Source organism: Scyliorhinus torazame, chromosome 15, assembly GCF_047496885.1.
Source record: "Scyliorhinus torazame isolate Kashiwa2021f chromosome 15, sScyTor2.1, whole genome shotgun sequence".
Classification (NCBI taxonomy): domain Eukaryota; kingdom Metazoa; phylum Chordata; class Chondrichthyes; order Carcharhiniformes; family Scyliorhinidae; genus Scyliorhinus; species Scyliorhinus torazame.
In genome coordinates, this window is record NC_092721.1 from 9,253,618 (window position 1) to 9,268,067 (window position 14,450).

General features: G+C 49.5%; 1 protein-coding gene across 1 annotated transcript in view; it reads left to right on the forward strand.

The window, feature by feature from the left end:
• The window catches only part of nalcn (sodium leak channel, non-selective), a 282,172-nt gene that overhangs the window by 33,966 nt on the left and 233,756 nt on the right, over window positions 1-14,450 (forward strand). Inside the window, exon 7 of the mRNA XM_072476568.1 lies at window positions 4,819-4,970. Coding sequence (XP_072332669.1) covers window positions 4,819-4,970 — 152 coding nt within the window. The remainder of the gene's footprint in view (window positions 1-4,818; window positions 4,971-14,450) is intronic.

The following is a 14,450-nucleotide window of genomic DNA, read 5'->3' on the forward strand; positions in this document are numbered from 1 at the left end:
CCATGAGAAACGTGTCTTCGATGAAATGACAGACAACCTCGTACCCCTTATATAATTCTGATATGTCGATGATATACTTGAATCCACAGCTGCATGTCGGGATTTCCATACGCAGCGGAATGGGCTCCATCCTGTGCTCAGATTCCCCGTGGAAATCGAGCAGACAATTGAGCTCTCTTTCCTCGACGTGCTAGTTGTGAAATCTGTCCCGGGGGATTCTTCACTAGCGTTTCCCGCAAGCTTCATTCATCGGTCAATATCGGCATTGGGATTTGTACAGTTCCACACACTGTACGGATTGGCCTTGTCGGCAGCATCGTAAATAGAGCCCGAACCATTTGTTCACCGTTGAGCATGATGCTGAAATAGAGCAAATCAAAACTATCCTGCGGAGTAATGGGTCAGATCATTGCTCGCTGTATATCGCACACACTCCGGAACAGGCCTGAGGCCTCATTGCTCGCTGTATATCGCACACACTCCTGAACAGGCCTGAGGCCTCATTGCTCGCTGTATCTCGCACCCACTCCTGAACAGGCCTGAGGCCTCATTGCTCGCTGTATATCGCACACACTCCTGAACAGGCCTGAGGCCTCATTGCTCGCTGTATCTCGCACACACTCCTGAACAGGCCTGAGGCCTCATTGCTCGCTGTATCTCGCACACATTCCTGAACAGGCCTGAGGCCTCATTGCTCGCTGTATATCGCACACACTCCTGAACAGGCCTGAGGCCTCATTGCTCGCTGTATCTCGCACCCACTCCTGAACAGGCCTGAGGCCTCATTGCTCGCTGTATATCGCACACACTCCTGAACAGGCCTGAGGCCTCATTGCTCGCTGTATCTCGCACACACTCCTGAACAGGCCTGAGGCCTCATTGCTCGCTGTATATCGCACACACTCCTGAACAGGCCTGAGGCCTCATTGCTCGCTGTATCTCGCACCCACTCCTGAACAGGCCTGAGGCCTCATTGCTCGCTGTATCTCGCACACACTCCTGAACAGGCCTGAGGCCTCATTGCTCGCTGTATCTCGCACACACTCCTGAACAGGCCTGAGGCCTCATTGCTCGCTGTATCTCGCACACACTCCTGAACAGGCCTGAGGCCTCATTGCTCGCTGTATCTCGCACACACTCCTGAACAGGCCTGAGGCCTCATTGCTCGCTGTATATCGCACACACTCCTGAACAGGCCTGAGGCCTCATTGCTCGCTGTATCTCGCACACACTCCTGAACAGGCCTGAGGCCTCATTGCTCGCTGTATATCGCACACACTCCTGAACAGGCCTGAGGCCTCATTGCTCGCTGTATATCGCACACACTCCTGAACAGGCCTGAGGCCTCATTGCTCGCTGTATATCGCACACACTCCTGAACAGACCTGAGGATGTCACTTTCCGTCCTGAAAAGTGTCCAGTCTTCTCCGACTACTCTGGAAGGGTAGGGTGCCTCAAACCATCGAGGAACAAGTGAAGCTAGCCGTCTCATGCTGCTCCTATGCAAAAGCAATACCGAGTGGTATTCGCCACGACCAGGAAGCGGCCGTGAAACCAAATTGACATTCTGCCTCTCGCACAATGAGTAATGTGGTTTACGGATTTCAGTGCTGCTATGATGGCAGGTCAGGCTGCACGTCCTAATGACTGATGGATTGTAACAAACAGCATGTCCCTTCGACGGTTTGCAACAGACGCGGCATCAACCAGCCCATGCTTCAAACTCAGAACATTGTGTCCAGTATTAGGTGTGATTCTGCACTTGGAGAACACTCATTAAACCATCATGATTTTACTAAGAACAGCAAATTTAAAATTATCTGTCAGGCACACTGTGTTGCTCACTTACACATGGCAAAAGCTATATATCATAGAGTCATAGAATTTACAGTGCAGAAGGAGGCCATTTGGACCATTGAGTGTGCACTGGCCCTTGGAAAGAGCACCCTACTTAAGCCCACCCTTTCCCCGTAACCCCATAACTCCACCTAAGCTTTTGGACACTAAGGGCAATTTATCATGGCCAATCCACTTAACCTGCACATCGTTGGACTGTGGGAGGAAACCGGAGCACCCGGAGGAAACCCACGCAGACACGGGGAGAAAGTGCAAACTCCACAGAGACAGTCACCCGAGGCCAGAATTGAACCTGGGAGCCTGGAATTGTGAGGCAACAGTGCTAACCGGGCAGCACGGTAGCACAGTGGCTATCACTGTTGTTTCACAGCTCCAGGGTCCAACCAAGGTTCAAATCCCGGCTTGGGTCACTGTCTGTGCGGAGTCTGCACGTTCTCCCCGTGTCTGCGTGGGTTTCCTCCGGGTGCTCCGGTTTCCTCCCACAGTCCAAAGATGTGCAGGTTAGGTGGATTAGCTATGCTAAATTGCCCTTAGTGTCCAAAAAAGGTGAGTTGGGGTTACGGGCTAGGGTGGGAGTGTGGGCTTGGGTTGGGTGCTCTTTCCAAGAGCCGGTGGAGACTCGATGGGCCGAATGGCCTCCTTCTGCACTGTAAATTCTATGAAATTCTATGACTAGGGGGTTTCACAGTAACTTTATTTCCGTGGTAATGTAAGCCTACTTGTGACAATAAAGATTATTAATTAACCACTGTGTCTATAGAAATTCATTCATGGCCTAATTAATAGCAAACAGAGCAGGTCATACATTATGCCTGTTTCAACTAAACAGAAATTTGGGGGAGGGCCTTTTCCTGGTTCATTCCCCATGCCAATGGCTTGACCAATCAGAGTTGATTAGAACATAAGAACTAGGAGCTGGAGTAGGCCATCTGGCCCCTCGAGCCTGCTGCACCATTCAATGAGATCATGGCTGATCTTTTGTGGACTCAGCTCCACTTTCCGGCCCGGACACCATAACCCTTAATCCCTTTATTCTTCAAAAAACTATCTATCTTTATCTTGAAAACATTTAATGAAGGAGCCTCTACTGCTTCATTGCAGTTCTGTATTGATCTGCCTGGTTTGAATATAAACAAAGGCTTGGCAGTGAACTGTTTCTTGGCGAACATGGCAATGGTTCTACCCGAGTCCACTTGTCAACTAATCAGCACCTTCTTCTCTTGGAATTGTTGTTCCCTTTGAGATTTGGTATTCATGCGAACTGTTCTGATGAGTGCAAGATGAAAAGCTTCGACAGCATGTCTGGGTTTTTTTTCATCCATCCTTAGTACCACTGCCCCATAAAAACCGACCATTCAGAGCTTTTGAGGTGTTCAATGAACCTTCGGCCTCACTGATTTTTATGAGGAAGAGTCCAGATTTCCACTTCCCTCTTTGTGTGAAGTAATGCTTCCTGACATCACCCCTCAACGACCTGGCTCCATTTTTAATGTGCTGCCCCCTTCTTCTGGACTCTCTCTGCCAGAGGAAATAGTTTCTCCCTATCGACCCAATTAAACCTTTATCATCTTAAATAGCTCTGATGGATCGGCCCTTAATCTTCAATACTTGAGAGACTACAAACTTCGTCTATCCAACCTGGCTTTGTAGTTTAACCCTTTTTAACCCAAGATTTTATCAGCCTGAAAGGCTGTTTCAACTTTGCTAACAATGAAGAAAAATGTTTCTTTATCAAAATGTGTTATCCACTCTTTTAGCCTTTTTGCCTCGAAAGGCAATTGAGACATGTATTTGAAGACCAGGATTGTGGAGAAAAGACGAGATGATCCATTCCAAGCATTAATCTGCGAGGATTTTGTTTTTATAAATTTAAGAGTACCCAATTCATTTTCCCAATTAAGGGGCAATTTAGCGCGGCCAATCCACCTAGCCTGCACATCTTTTGGGTTGTGGGGATGAGACCCACGCAGGCACAGGGAGAATGTGCAAACTCCACACGGACAGTGACCCGGGGCCGGGATCGAACCCGGGTCCTGGGCGCTGTGAGGCATCGGTGCTAACCACTGCGCCACCGTGCTGCCGTTTAATCTGCAAAGGTGGCTCCAGTACTGAGAGGGTATAACTATTAGCAGGAAAGACTGAACGGACGAGGGCAGCACGGTAGCACAAGTGGATAACACTGTGGCTTCACAGCGCCAGGGTCCCAGGTTCGATTCCCTGCTGGGTCACTGTCTGTGAGGAGTCTGCACGTTCTCCCCGTGTCTGCGTGGGTTTCCTCCAGGTGCTCCGGTTTCCTCCCACAGTCCAAAGATGTGCAGGTTAGGTGGATTCGCCATGATAAATTACCCTTAGTGACCAAAAAGGTTAGGAGGGGTTATTGGGTTACGGGGATAGGGTGGAAGTGAGGGCTTAGGTGGGTCGGTGCAGACTCGATGAGCCGAATGGCCTCCTACTGCACTGTATGTTCTTTGTTTCACAGAAAGAGGAGGCTGAGGGGTGAACACGTAGAGATCAGTTCAATTATGAGGGGGTTTGATAGGGTGGACACATCGAAGGTGGTTCCGCTGGTGGGAGGAGACCATATATGTCAGGTGGGATTTACTCATGTCTTTCGGGAATTCAGGAGAAACTTCTTTACCCAGAGGGTGGTGGGAATTCGGAACTCGGTCTAACAAGGAGTGGCTGAGGTGAATAGTGTTGATACGTTTAAGGGGAAGCTGGATAAACACACGAGGGAGAGAGGAATAGGAGGAGCTGTTGACGGGGTGAGAGGGGAGGCTCTTGTTCCACATAAACACCAGCGTACAATAGATGGGCCGAATGGCCTGTTTCTATGCTTTGGACACAAATAGGTGGAGCGATCGGCGGCGATAATGCCACCCCCTCCCCGCTCCCCCACTCTTATTGCTCTCACGCTTCGAATAACGTTGCTATCAAATTACTATTTCTTCTATTCTACAGGAACGTGACGTGGAATAACTTAGCTATCCCCGACACCCACTGCTCACCGGATGGAGAAGGATACCAGTGCCCACTCGGATTTAAGTGCATGGACCTTGAAGAGCTTGGGCTGACGAGGCAGGAGCTGGGCTACAGTGGATTTAATGAACTAGGTCAGGCATGGTTTTAACAACTCGATTTTCAAGTAGCTGTTTGAAGTGCTCAGTTGTAGCACAACTACACAAGTAGAGTACAAGTTGTATGGACAAGACGCTGTGTTGTGTAGAAGATTAAGGGGTGATGTAATCGAGAGGTTATATAATTGCTGAAGATGTTTAAGGGATAGATCAACATAAATGATTTCTTTAGTTTAGGGAGTTCAGAACAAGGGGATGTCACCTCACAATTAGATTTAGGGGTGATGTCAGGATGCCAAGACGTCAAACTCCCAAATAAAGTCTTCAGAGTGTCCTCGCGGTGTTCCCTCTGATCGACAGGCGAGCGCATCCCAGACTCCAGCTCACCATAGAAGATTCACTTTGGTAAGTGAGTGTCGGGCATTGTGGCCACATGACCAGCCCAGCTCTGCTGTGAGTGCCTCAGTGCGGTGTGCGGCATTCCAGCTCATGGGGCCACTTTGGTCTGCTATGGTGTACGGCCTAACCCTGTTCCTTGGCCTGACGCTGGTACACAGCCCAAGCCTCACATGTGTAGAGTAGAATGGGCAGGATTATTGCTCTATAGACGTTCAGTAGGCTGACTTATTCCTCTCCATTCCCGGACTGTTGTTCGAAATCTGCCGAAGAATACTATTGCTTTGGTAATCCTTGTACGTGTGTCATCATCCAAATAAACAGCTCGAGAGAGAGAGAGAGAGAGAGAGAGAGAAAGAAAGAGGGAGGGAGTGCGCTGTCGAGATCAGTGAACCTATCCACTGCTGACAGGTTCAAGTCATGAACTGAAACTTTGGGCTCAAAATAGGGCTTCCCCGGAGCAGGCCAGCAGATTACTTCCACCTTCTTCCCCCTGATCGTAAGGCCAAAGTTACCGCGTGCATTGGAGAAAGTCCACGCCACGTTACAGGGGCAATTCTGAACTCAAAGGGTTAAATTTTAAGGAGTGTTTTAAAGGAGATGGAGAGGCTTGGGGCGGGATTTGCAGAGCAAAGGACCGGGGCAGCTGAAGGCACGGCTGCCAATGGTGGAATGGTTAAAATCAGAGGTGCACAGAGATCTTGGCGGGCTGGAAGAAGTTGCAAATAATTTTTCTTTTTTAAACTTAGAGTACCCAATTATTTGTTTCCAATTAAGGGGCAGTTTAGCGCGGCCAATCCACCTACCCTGCACATATTTGGGTTGTGCAAATGAAACCCACGCAAACACGGGGAGAATGTGCAAACTCCACACGGACAGTGACCCAGGGCCGGGATTGGAACCCGGGTCCTCAGCGCCGTAGGCAGCAGTGCTAACCACTGTGCCACCGTGCTGCCCCAGAAGTTGCAAATAGTAAGGGGTGAGGCCATGGAAGCACTTGAAAACAATTAAAATAAATCTTTGCATTTGTGTAGTGCCTTTCATGATTTCAAGATATCCTAAGGCCCTTCACAGACAATGGAGTACTTTTGAAGTGTAGCCACTGAGTCAGATAGATTTGCGCATGGCAAGCTCCCACAGAGAGCAATGTGACAATGTCGTCATTTGGTGGGACAGAACTTGAGCACTGCCGAAAAAAGCGACATGCTGTCAAAACTTTTTATCTGGCCCTCATCAGGACAGGTGGTAAGGTAAATCAACAAGTTATACTGCGTGGGAAAAGGGTATTGGTTGCTTCGCAAGTGTTCTCTGAATGGTAGAGGCTTTGCCATGGAAAATGCAGCAGAGGACAGTAAACTGCCAGCATTTGTTCAAATTCAAACCAGTCAGGTTGACTCTAGTCAAGGCATTGCATGGGGAATGAACTCGGGAATGGCTGTCTCCCAAGCTTTAATTTAGTTGGAAAAGATGCAATGCATGGACATCCTCCTTCTGTCTGCAACGGATAAGGCTCTGTTATACCAGTGTCGGCGAGAGATTGCAGGTCCAGCCTCATTTCGCCATCCAGAGATTAAGGTCGCTGCATACCCAGGCTTTGTCTGGCAGTAAAATTCCAACTAAGTCACGAACACCCAGTACACAGTGGCACCCTGGGCTATAGTTCCCAGAATACACTCAGGCCTATCTTATCTTGGAATGAAGGGATTGTACGATAAGGAGAGATTGAGTAGACTGGGTCGAGACTCTGTCGTTTGTAGAAGAACAAGAGGTGATGTCATTGAAACATAAAATTCTTTTGTTTTAATTTTGAAGTGCCCAATTTCTTTTTCCCAATTAAGGGACAATTTAGCGTGGCCAATCCGCCTGTCCTGCACATCTTTGGGTTGTGGGGGCGAGACCCACGCAAACACGGGGAGAATGTGCAAACTCCACACGGACCGTGACCCAGGGCCGGGATCGAACCCGGGCCCTCGGCGCCGTGAGGCAACAGTGCGAGCCCAACACATAAAATTCTGAAGGGGGTTGCCTGGGTCGATGCTAAGAAAATAATTTCCCTGAATGTGGATTCTCGAATTAAAGCTCACCGTCTCACGGTTAAGATGCGGCCAGTTAGGACTGAGATGGAGAGATATTTCTTCACTTAAGATTATGAATATTTGGAATCCTCGACCCCAGAGAGCTCTAGATGTTTAATCCTTGAGTATGTTTCATACGGAGTGTGCTTGCTATGCTCTTTAAGGGGGTGTGCCTCGGAAGGATCATGTGACCTGATCGCCCAATGGCGAACGAGCACGTGGACCTCTGGGCAGATGTGGCCTTTTGCAGCTGGTTTGATCTTACTGCTGAGAATGAAGGCATCAATTACAGCGCTCTGTATATAGTTTGAATTTATAATTGACCCGTTGTTGTTCGTTAGCTAACTGGCGGTCACTACTTATTGCATTTACTGCACAGACGTCGATTAAATCTTTAGGTGCGGGGATGTCGACATGGTGCAGGAAAGGCGAAGTTGAGGCCATCCATGATCCTGTTGGATGGCGGAACAGCCTCAAAGGGCTCAATGGCATTTTCCGATCCCCATCTCTTGCATTCTTTCTACTGGGTCTGAGGCAGCATTGGATGGAAAGCTGGCCTTTATAAATCCTGGATGATTATAAAACGAATGAACGGACATCGCGCAACAATCACCAGGCAGGAATGTTCCCTTCCAGTCGGGGAACACTTCAGCAGTCAAGGGCATTCAGCCTCTGATCTCCGGGTAAGCGTTCTCCAAGGCGGCCTTCAGGACCCGCGACAACGCAGAATCGCCGAGCAGAAACTTATAGCCAAGTTCCGCACACATGAGTGCGGCCTCAACCGGGACCTGGGATTCATGTCACATTACATTCATCCCCCACCATCTGGCCTGCGAATTCCTACCAACTGTCCTGGCTTGAGACAATTCACACCTCTTTAACCTGGGGTTACCCCATCTCTGGATCTGTAAAGATTTAATCACCTGCTAATGCTCGCATTCCTAGCATTGTTTGGCATCTTTGAATTTGTCTATATATGTGTTTCTGGAACAGACCTCTTCATTCACCTGAGGAAGGAGCAGCGCTCCGAAAGCTAGTGATATCGAAACAAACCTGTTGGACTTTAACCTGGTGTTGTAAGACTTCGTACTGTGCTCACCCCAGTCCAACGCCGGCATCTCCACATCATTTATAAATCCTGTATACCATGTGAATCAGACATAAATATCTGATCGCTCGCAGAGACATGGGGCGTCATTCTCCGACCCCCCGCCGGGTCGGAGAATGGCCGTTGGCCGCCGTGAATCCCGCCCCCGCCCCCACCGAAGTCTCCGGTACCGGAGATTGGGCGGGGGCGGGAATCGGGCCGCGCCGGTTGGCGGGACCCCCGCTGGATTCTCTGGCCCGGATGGGCCGAAGTCCCGCCCAGAAATTGCCTGTCCCGCCGGCGTAAATCAAAGCTGGTATTTACCGGCGGGACAAGGCGGCGTGGGCGGGCTCCGGGGTCCTGGGGGGAGGCACGGGGCGATCTGGCCCTGGGGGGTGCCCCCACGGTGGCCTGGCCAGCGATCGGGGCCCACCGATCCACGGGCGGGCCTGTGCCGTGGGGGCACTCTTTCCCTTCCGCCTCTGCCACGGTCTCCACTATGGCGGAGGCGGAAGAGACTCTCCCCACTGCGCATGCGCGGGAAACTGTCGGCGGCCGCTGACGCTCCCGCGCATGCGCCGCATTTCCGCGCCAGCTGGCGGGGCAACAAACGCCATTTCCGCCAGCTGGCGGGGCGGAAATCCCTCCGGCGTCGGCCTAGCCCCTCAATGTTGGGGCTAGGCCGCCAAAGATGTGGAGCCTTCCGCACCTTTGGGCCGGCGCGATGCCCGTCTGATTGGCGCCGTCTTTGGCGCCAGTCGGCGGACATCCCGCCGTTGGGGGAGAATTCCGCCCATGATGTAAGAGGTTAATCTCAATTCCATAACTAGGGATTGATTTTCGGGATTGAATTCTTTCCAGTAATTTGTTTTCGTGGGGATAATCTTTGGCGCCTTTTCAGCTGTTGCTCTTTACTTGGAAGTCAATATTCTCTTGATGGTATTTTTCCTGGGGTTTTATTTTTTGCAAAGCTGTGGCTCAATTGGTAGCAGAATCGGCTCCGAATCTCAAGGCTCCCGGTTCAAGTCCCACTCCAGGCATACACTAGAAATTAGTACCAAGGAATGGCTGCATTGTCAGAGGCACCATCTTTTGGGTGAGTCATTGAACCATGGTCCCACGTGTTGCCTGTTGGTTAGTCTGGCTTCAGAATGATTGATGAAATGTTGGTATGTCCAAACATTGACTGGTTTATTAATGAACTCAATACAGCAAATGAACTCATTTGGGCAGTACGGTAGCATTGTGGATAGCACTGTGGCTTCACAGCGCCAGGCTCCCAGGTTCGATTCCCCGCTGGGTCACTGTCTGTGCGGAGTCTGCACGTTCTCCCCGTGTCTGCGCGGGTTTCCTCCGGGTGCTCTGGTTTCCTCCCACAGTCCAAAGACGTGCAGGTTAGGTGGATTGGCCGTGATAAATTGCCCTCAGTGAGCAAAAAAGTTAGATGGGGTTATTGGGTTACGGGGATAGGGCTTAAGTGGGTCGGTGCAGACTCGATGGGCCGAATGGCCTCCTTCTGCACTGTATGTACTATGTTCTCCATGACCCCTCCTCCATTGTGCAGCCCAGTGTGGCTGTCCTTACAGTGTGATTCTGGGGCTGCTATCTGAGCCACAGCACGTATTCCCTCTGCCTTTGGTGTGGGAGATCAGTTTGGCCAGTCCAGCTGCACCTCTCTTGACGGGCTGCACTGTCACCGTGTTGTCACACTTCGTGCATGCCCAGCATCCGCTAATGAATGAGGCGTCATTTCCCCAGGTAACTAGTGAAAAAATCGGTTTCTGGGTGTAAATCTGACTCTTGTACAGTCATGTGAAACTGATTAAAGCATTTTAAACCTCCCCCATTTATATTCCCATTACCGCAAACTTTTCCCGCTCCTCGAAACCTTGTTTAAGCGAGATCCAAAGATTTTATTCCATCCAAAGTTTTTTATTTTAAGTAGTCATCGTATTTCAATTTTTTTTGGGATCTTCATAGTGTGCATACGGTTGATGCTTTAGCCTAAGGCATAATGCTGGGGATGTTAAAAATGTGAGTCTTTATCTTCCTAAACTGTCTCTTACACGGTGAGAGCCATTAACTTACTTTGCCTGAGAGCGCTCCATTTACAGAACAAGGTTACCATAGTTACCTTGTGTTACCTAGGAGCTGCAAAATACATCTTTGAGAATTCAATCCTGGTTATTGCCCTCTGCCTAACCACCTTTGAATAAAAATAATAGCTCTGCCTTCTGTCTGCAGCTTGATGCAGAGTTATAATGTACGTTCAGATTGCGGATGCAAATGTTCATTTTGGGTGTAGAATGAATGTGGAATTATTTGGTGTAGAAGTTGTTGAGCCTGCGCCTCCCGTTGCTAAACACACATCTGCTAGACGCAGTTTGCAAGACGAGGCCCTCAGCTTCTGTCATATTTTCACGTGTCAGCGGCAGGTTCCACGGTCCGAGTGCTTTCCTGAAATGCCTTGCTGTCCTCGGGAATGATAAAAAAATGTTCTTTGAGAAATGGGCAGATGTTGAAAGTTCAGCAAAACTGCTCAAGGTGATTGGGAAAGAACTGTAAAAACTACAGTTCAGATGCATGATGTGTCCTGGTTTCAGTGGAAGGTGTGATTTTATTAAAAACAAACCTTTGTCGGGCGTCTCCTGTCTTATTTATACTTTTTATTCCATTTCAAAGTTTTCAGATTTTGGAAACTCGAGGAAACCGAAAACAGGGCGGGATTCTCCCATGCCGCGCCGTGTGGGAGAATCGGCGTTCGCGCCATTTATTTCCTGCTGCGCCGGTGCGGCGATTCTCCGAGGAGCGGAGAAGTGGTGCCATCCGATGGGGTCTGGCCCGCGATCGGGGCCCACCGTCGGTGGGCCGGCCCTATTTCATTACGCGGCCGGCCCCTGAGCCCCCACGCCATGTGGGGGTCGGGGCCGGCGCGCTGAGGAAGTCCCCCGTGCATTCGCGGGTTGGCGCGGCGCCCATTTGCTGCCGGGAAGGGAGGCTGGAGCGGCGTGAACCGCTACAGCGCTAGGGGGCCAGAATCGCCACTCACCGCGCCCGTTTCGCACTGTCGTGAAATGCGACGGCGTTCACGACGGCGCGAACACTCCATTTCGGAGAATCGCGCCCAACATGTTTCAGCGTACGTTTTAAAAGCATACACTACAGATCGACCTGTTTTCAAGACTAATAGCTTTGCAGGTTGATAATCTGGACAGTCGTTCACAGAATTGTTACAATGCAGAAGGAGGCCATTCGGCCCATTATGTCTGCGCCAACTCTCCAAATGAGGAACTCACCCAGTGCCATTCCCTTGACTCCTCGCTGTAACCCTGCACATTCTTCCTTTTCAGATCACAGTCTAATTGCCCTTTGAAAGCCTTGACTGACCTGTCTCCACCAGGCTGTCAGGCAGCGCATTCCACATCCTAACCACTGGTTGTGTGAAAATGTCTTCCTCATGTCACCGTTGCCTCTTTTGGCAGTCACTTTAAATCAGCGTCCTCTGGTTCTCGATCATTTGACACCATTTATTCTTGATTATATTGCATGGGAATTTACCATCTGCAACCTGCCTCCTGGATGGGCTATAAAACAGATCACATCTGAAGTCAATTTATTTTTAGTAAGATCTGAAAGAATTTCATTCTTCAGAACTCTCCGGGACCTCTGCCCCGGTTCCCCACCAGAATGGCCAATAAAAGCCAGCCGTTTATTGGAAAAGCTGAGAGTAGTTAGAGGATGGCTTGCTCGCAAAGAAATGTAAATAACTAGGAAAATTGAGATGGGTGTATGAATCCATAGAATCCTTACAGTGCAGGAGGGGGCCATTCGGCCCATCGAGTGTGCATCGACCCGCTGAAAGAGCATCTTACCTAGGCCCACTCTCTCGCCTAATCCCGTTACCCCACCTAACCTGCACATCGCTGGACACGAAGGGGCAATTTTAGCATGACCAATCCACCTAACCTGCACATCTTTGGACTGTGGGAGGAAAGCACCCACGCAGACACAGAGAGAACATGCAAACTCCACACAGACTACATCGTCCATTTTATGCCGCAGCTGAAACTCCGACCCCCCCCCCCCAACTCCACCCCTGTAAGTCTTTAACCACCAGAAGCTTGTCGCTCACTCTCTTCTCTCTTTCTTCTCTCTTTCGTCTCTCTTCACTTCTCTCCTCTCTTCTCTCTTCTCTCTCCTCTCTCTCTTCTCTCTCTTTCTTCTCTCTCTCTCTCATTCCTCTCCTCCCTTCTCTCTTCCCCTTTCTCTTCTCTCTCCTCTCTTCTCTCTTCCTCGCCTCTCTCCCTCCAGAATAGAACTCTGGCAATATTGGAGCGTCATTATCCACCTTGACAACAAAGATGTCAGCCAGGGATCAGCCTCTTGAATCAGAGGGTTGTGGGTCCAAATGAGCCTTCAAACCAGGGCTTTGTCTGCCCTGGTAGGTGGACGTCAAAGATCCCATGACACTATTTTGAGGAAGGGTGGTGGAGTTTACCCCAGTGTCCTAACTGACATTGACCCTTCAGCCAGCACCACAGAAACAGATCTGGTGATCATTACATTGCTCTTTCTGGGATCTTGCTGTGCTCAAACTGGCCACTGCTGTGTTTCCTAGAAGTGACTACATTTCAAAAGCGGTTTATTGGCTGTGAAGCTGTGAAAGGTGCGATATAAATGCAAACCGTTCGGGAGGGGTTTTTTTTGTGCGATGTTCTGCCTGGTAAGTTTTTATTTGTCTGTCAAGTATATGGTGTTGAGTGAACAATCCATGAGGGTTCCGTTCTGTAACCCAGGTCTACATACATCACGTGTCAGCCCTGTGACATGCAGTTACCATTCAGTTCTTTTAAATTATTTAATTTTCACTTTTCAAGGGATGTGAGCTAGCTTATTGTAAACAGCAATCTACCGTGAGACGAATAACCTGAATCCTCAGAAGTTTTGGATCAAATCACAGCCTCTGTAAATTGAACAAGAGCGAGCGACTCCGAGAAAGACATTCAATCCTGAAAAGTTTTGGACCTGAACAATGTTATCGATTAGCGCATGTATGAGTTGTTCGGTATGTTCTTGAGAATTAATTAATTTTTTGTAACAACTGAGCTGGGCGACATAATTGATGATAATCTTTATTAGTGTCACAAGTAGGCTTACATTAACGCTGCAATGGAGCTACTGTGAAAATCCCCTAGTCGCCACACTCCCGGCGCCTGTTCAGGTACACAGAGGGAGAATTCAGAATGTCCAATTCACCTAACAAGCACGTCTTTCGGGACTTGTGGGAGGAAACCGGAGCACCCGGAGGAAACCCACGCAGACACGGGGAGAACGTGCAGACTCCGCGCAGACAGTGACCCAAGCCGGGAATCGAACCCGGGACCCTGGCGCTGTGAAGCAACTGTGCTAACCACTGTGCTACCATGCTGCCCATAATTACTCTCAGCACTCAGAATGAACAGACTGAAATTAGTAAAGAATCGAGAGGCCGTTTCAGCAAAGGTGTCCGAAGTGTTGAAAGAGGAAATGGATGGCAGGAGCATACAAACCAACGGTAAGTCAGATGTGTTCAGACATCTGTCATTTGGTTTATGCCGTTGGGGTTAGTTTAGGAGCAAGATGCTCCCCAGATATTTTCAGGATTGTTATGCTGTTGTAATGATTTTTGATTGGATGTACATGATAAAGAGGCGAGTGTCGACATTTTTACATCGTACACGTTCTGTCGCTAAGGATGTCCACATCTGTTCAAACTAAGGCGTGCATTTGGATCGAAACAGATAGTCTACAGTGGAGAAGGAGGTCATGTGACCCATAGTGTCTGCACCAGACGTGATGGCTTTAACATTTCCGGCCGCGTCACCGTACCGCTGATCAGACCAAATTCGATGCCATGCTCCACAGGGAGACATTTTTGAAGAACTGTCAGAGAGGCTCAGAGGTTTAGGGAGGGAGTTA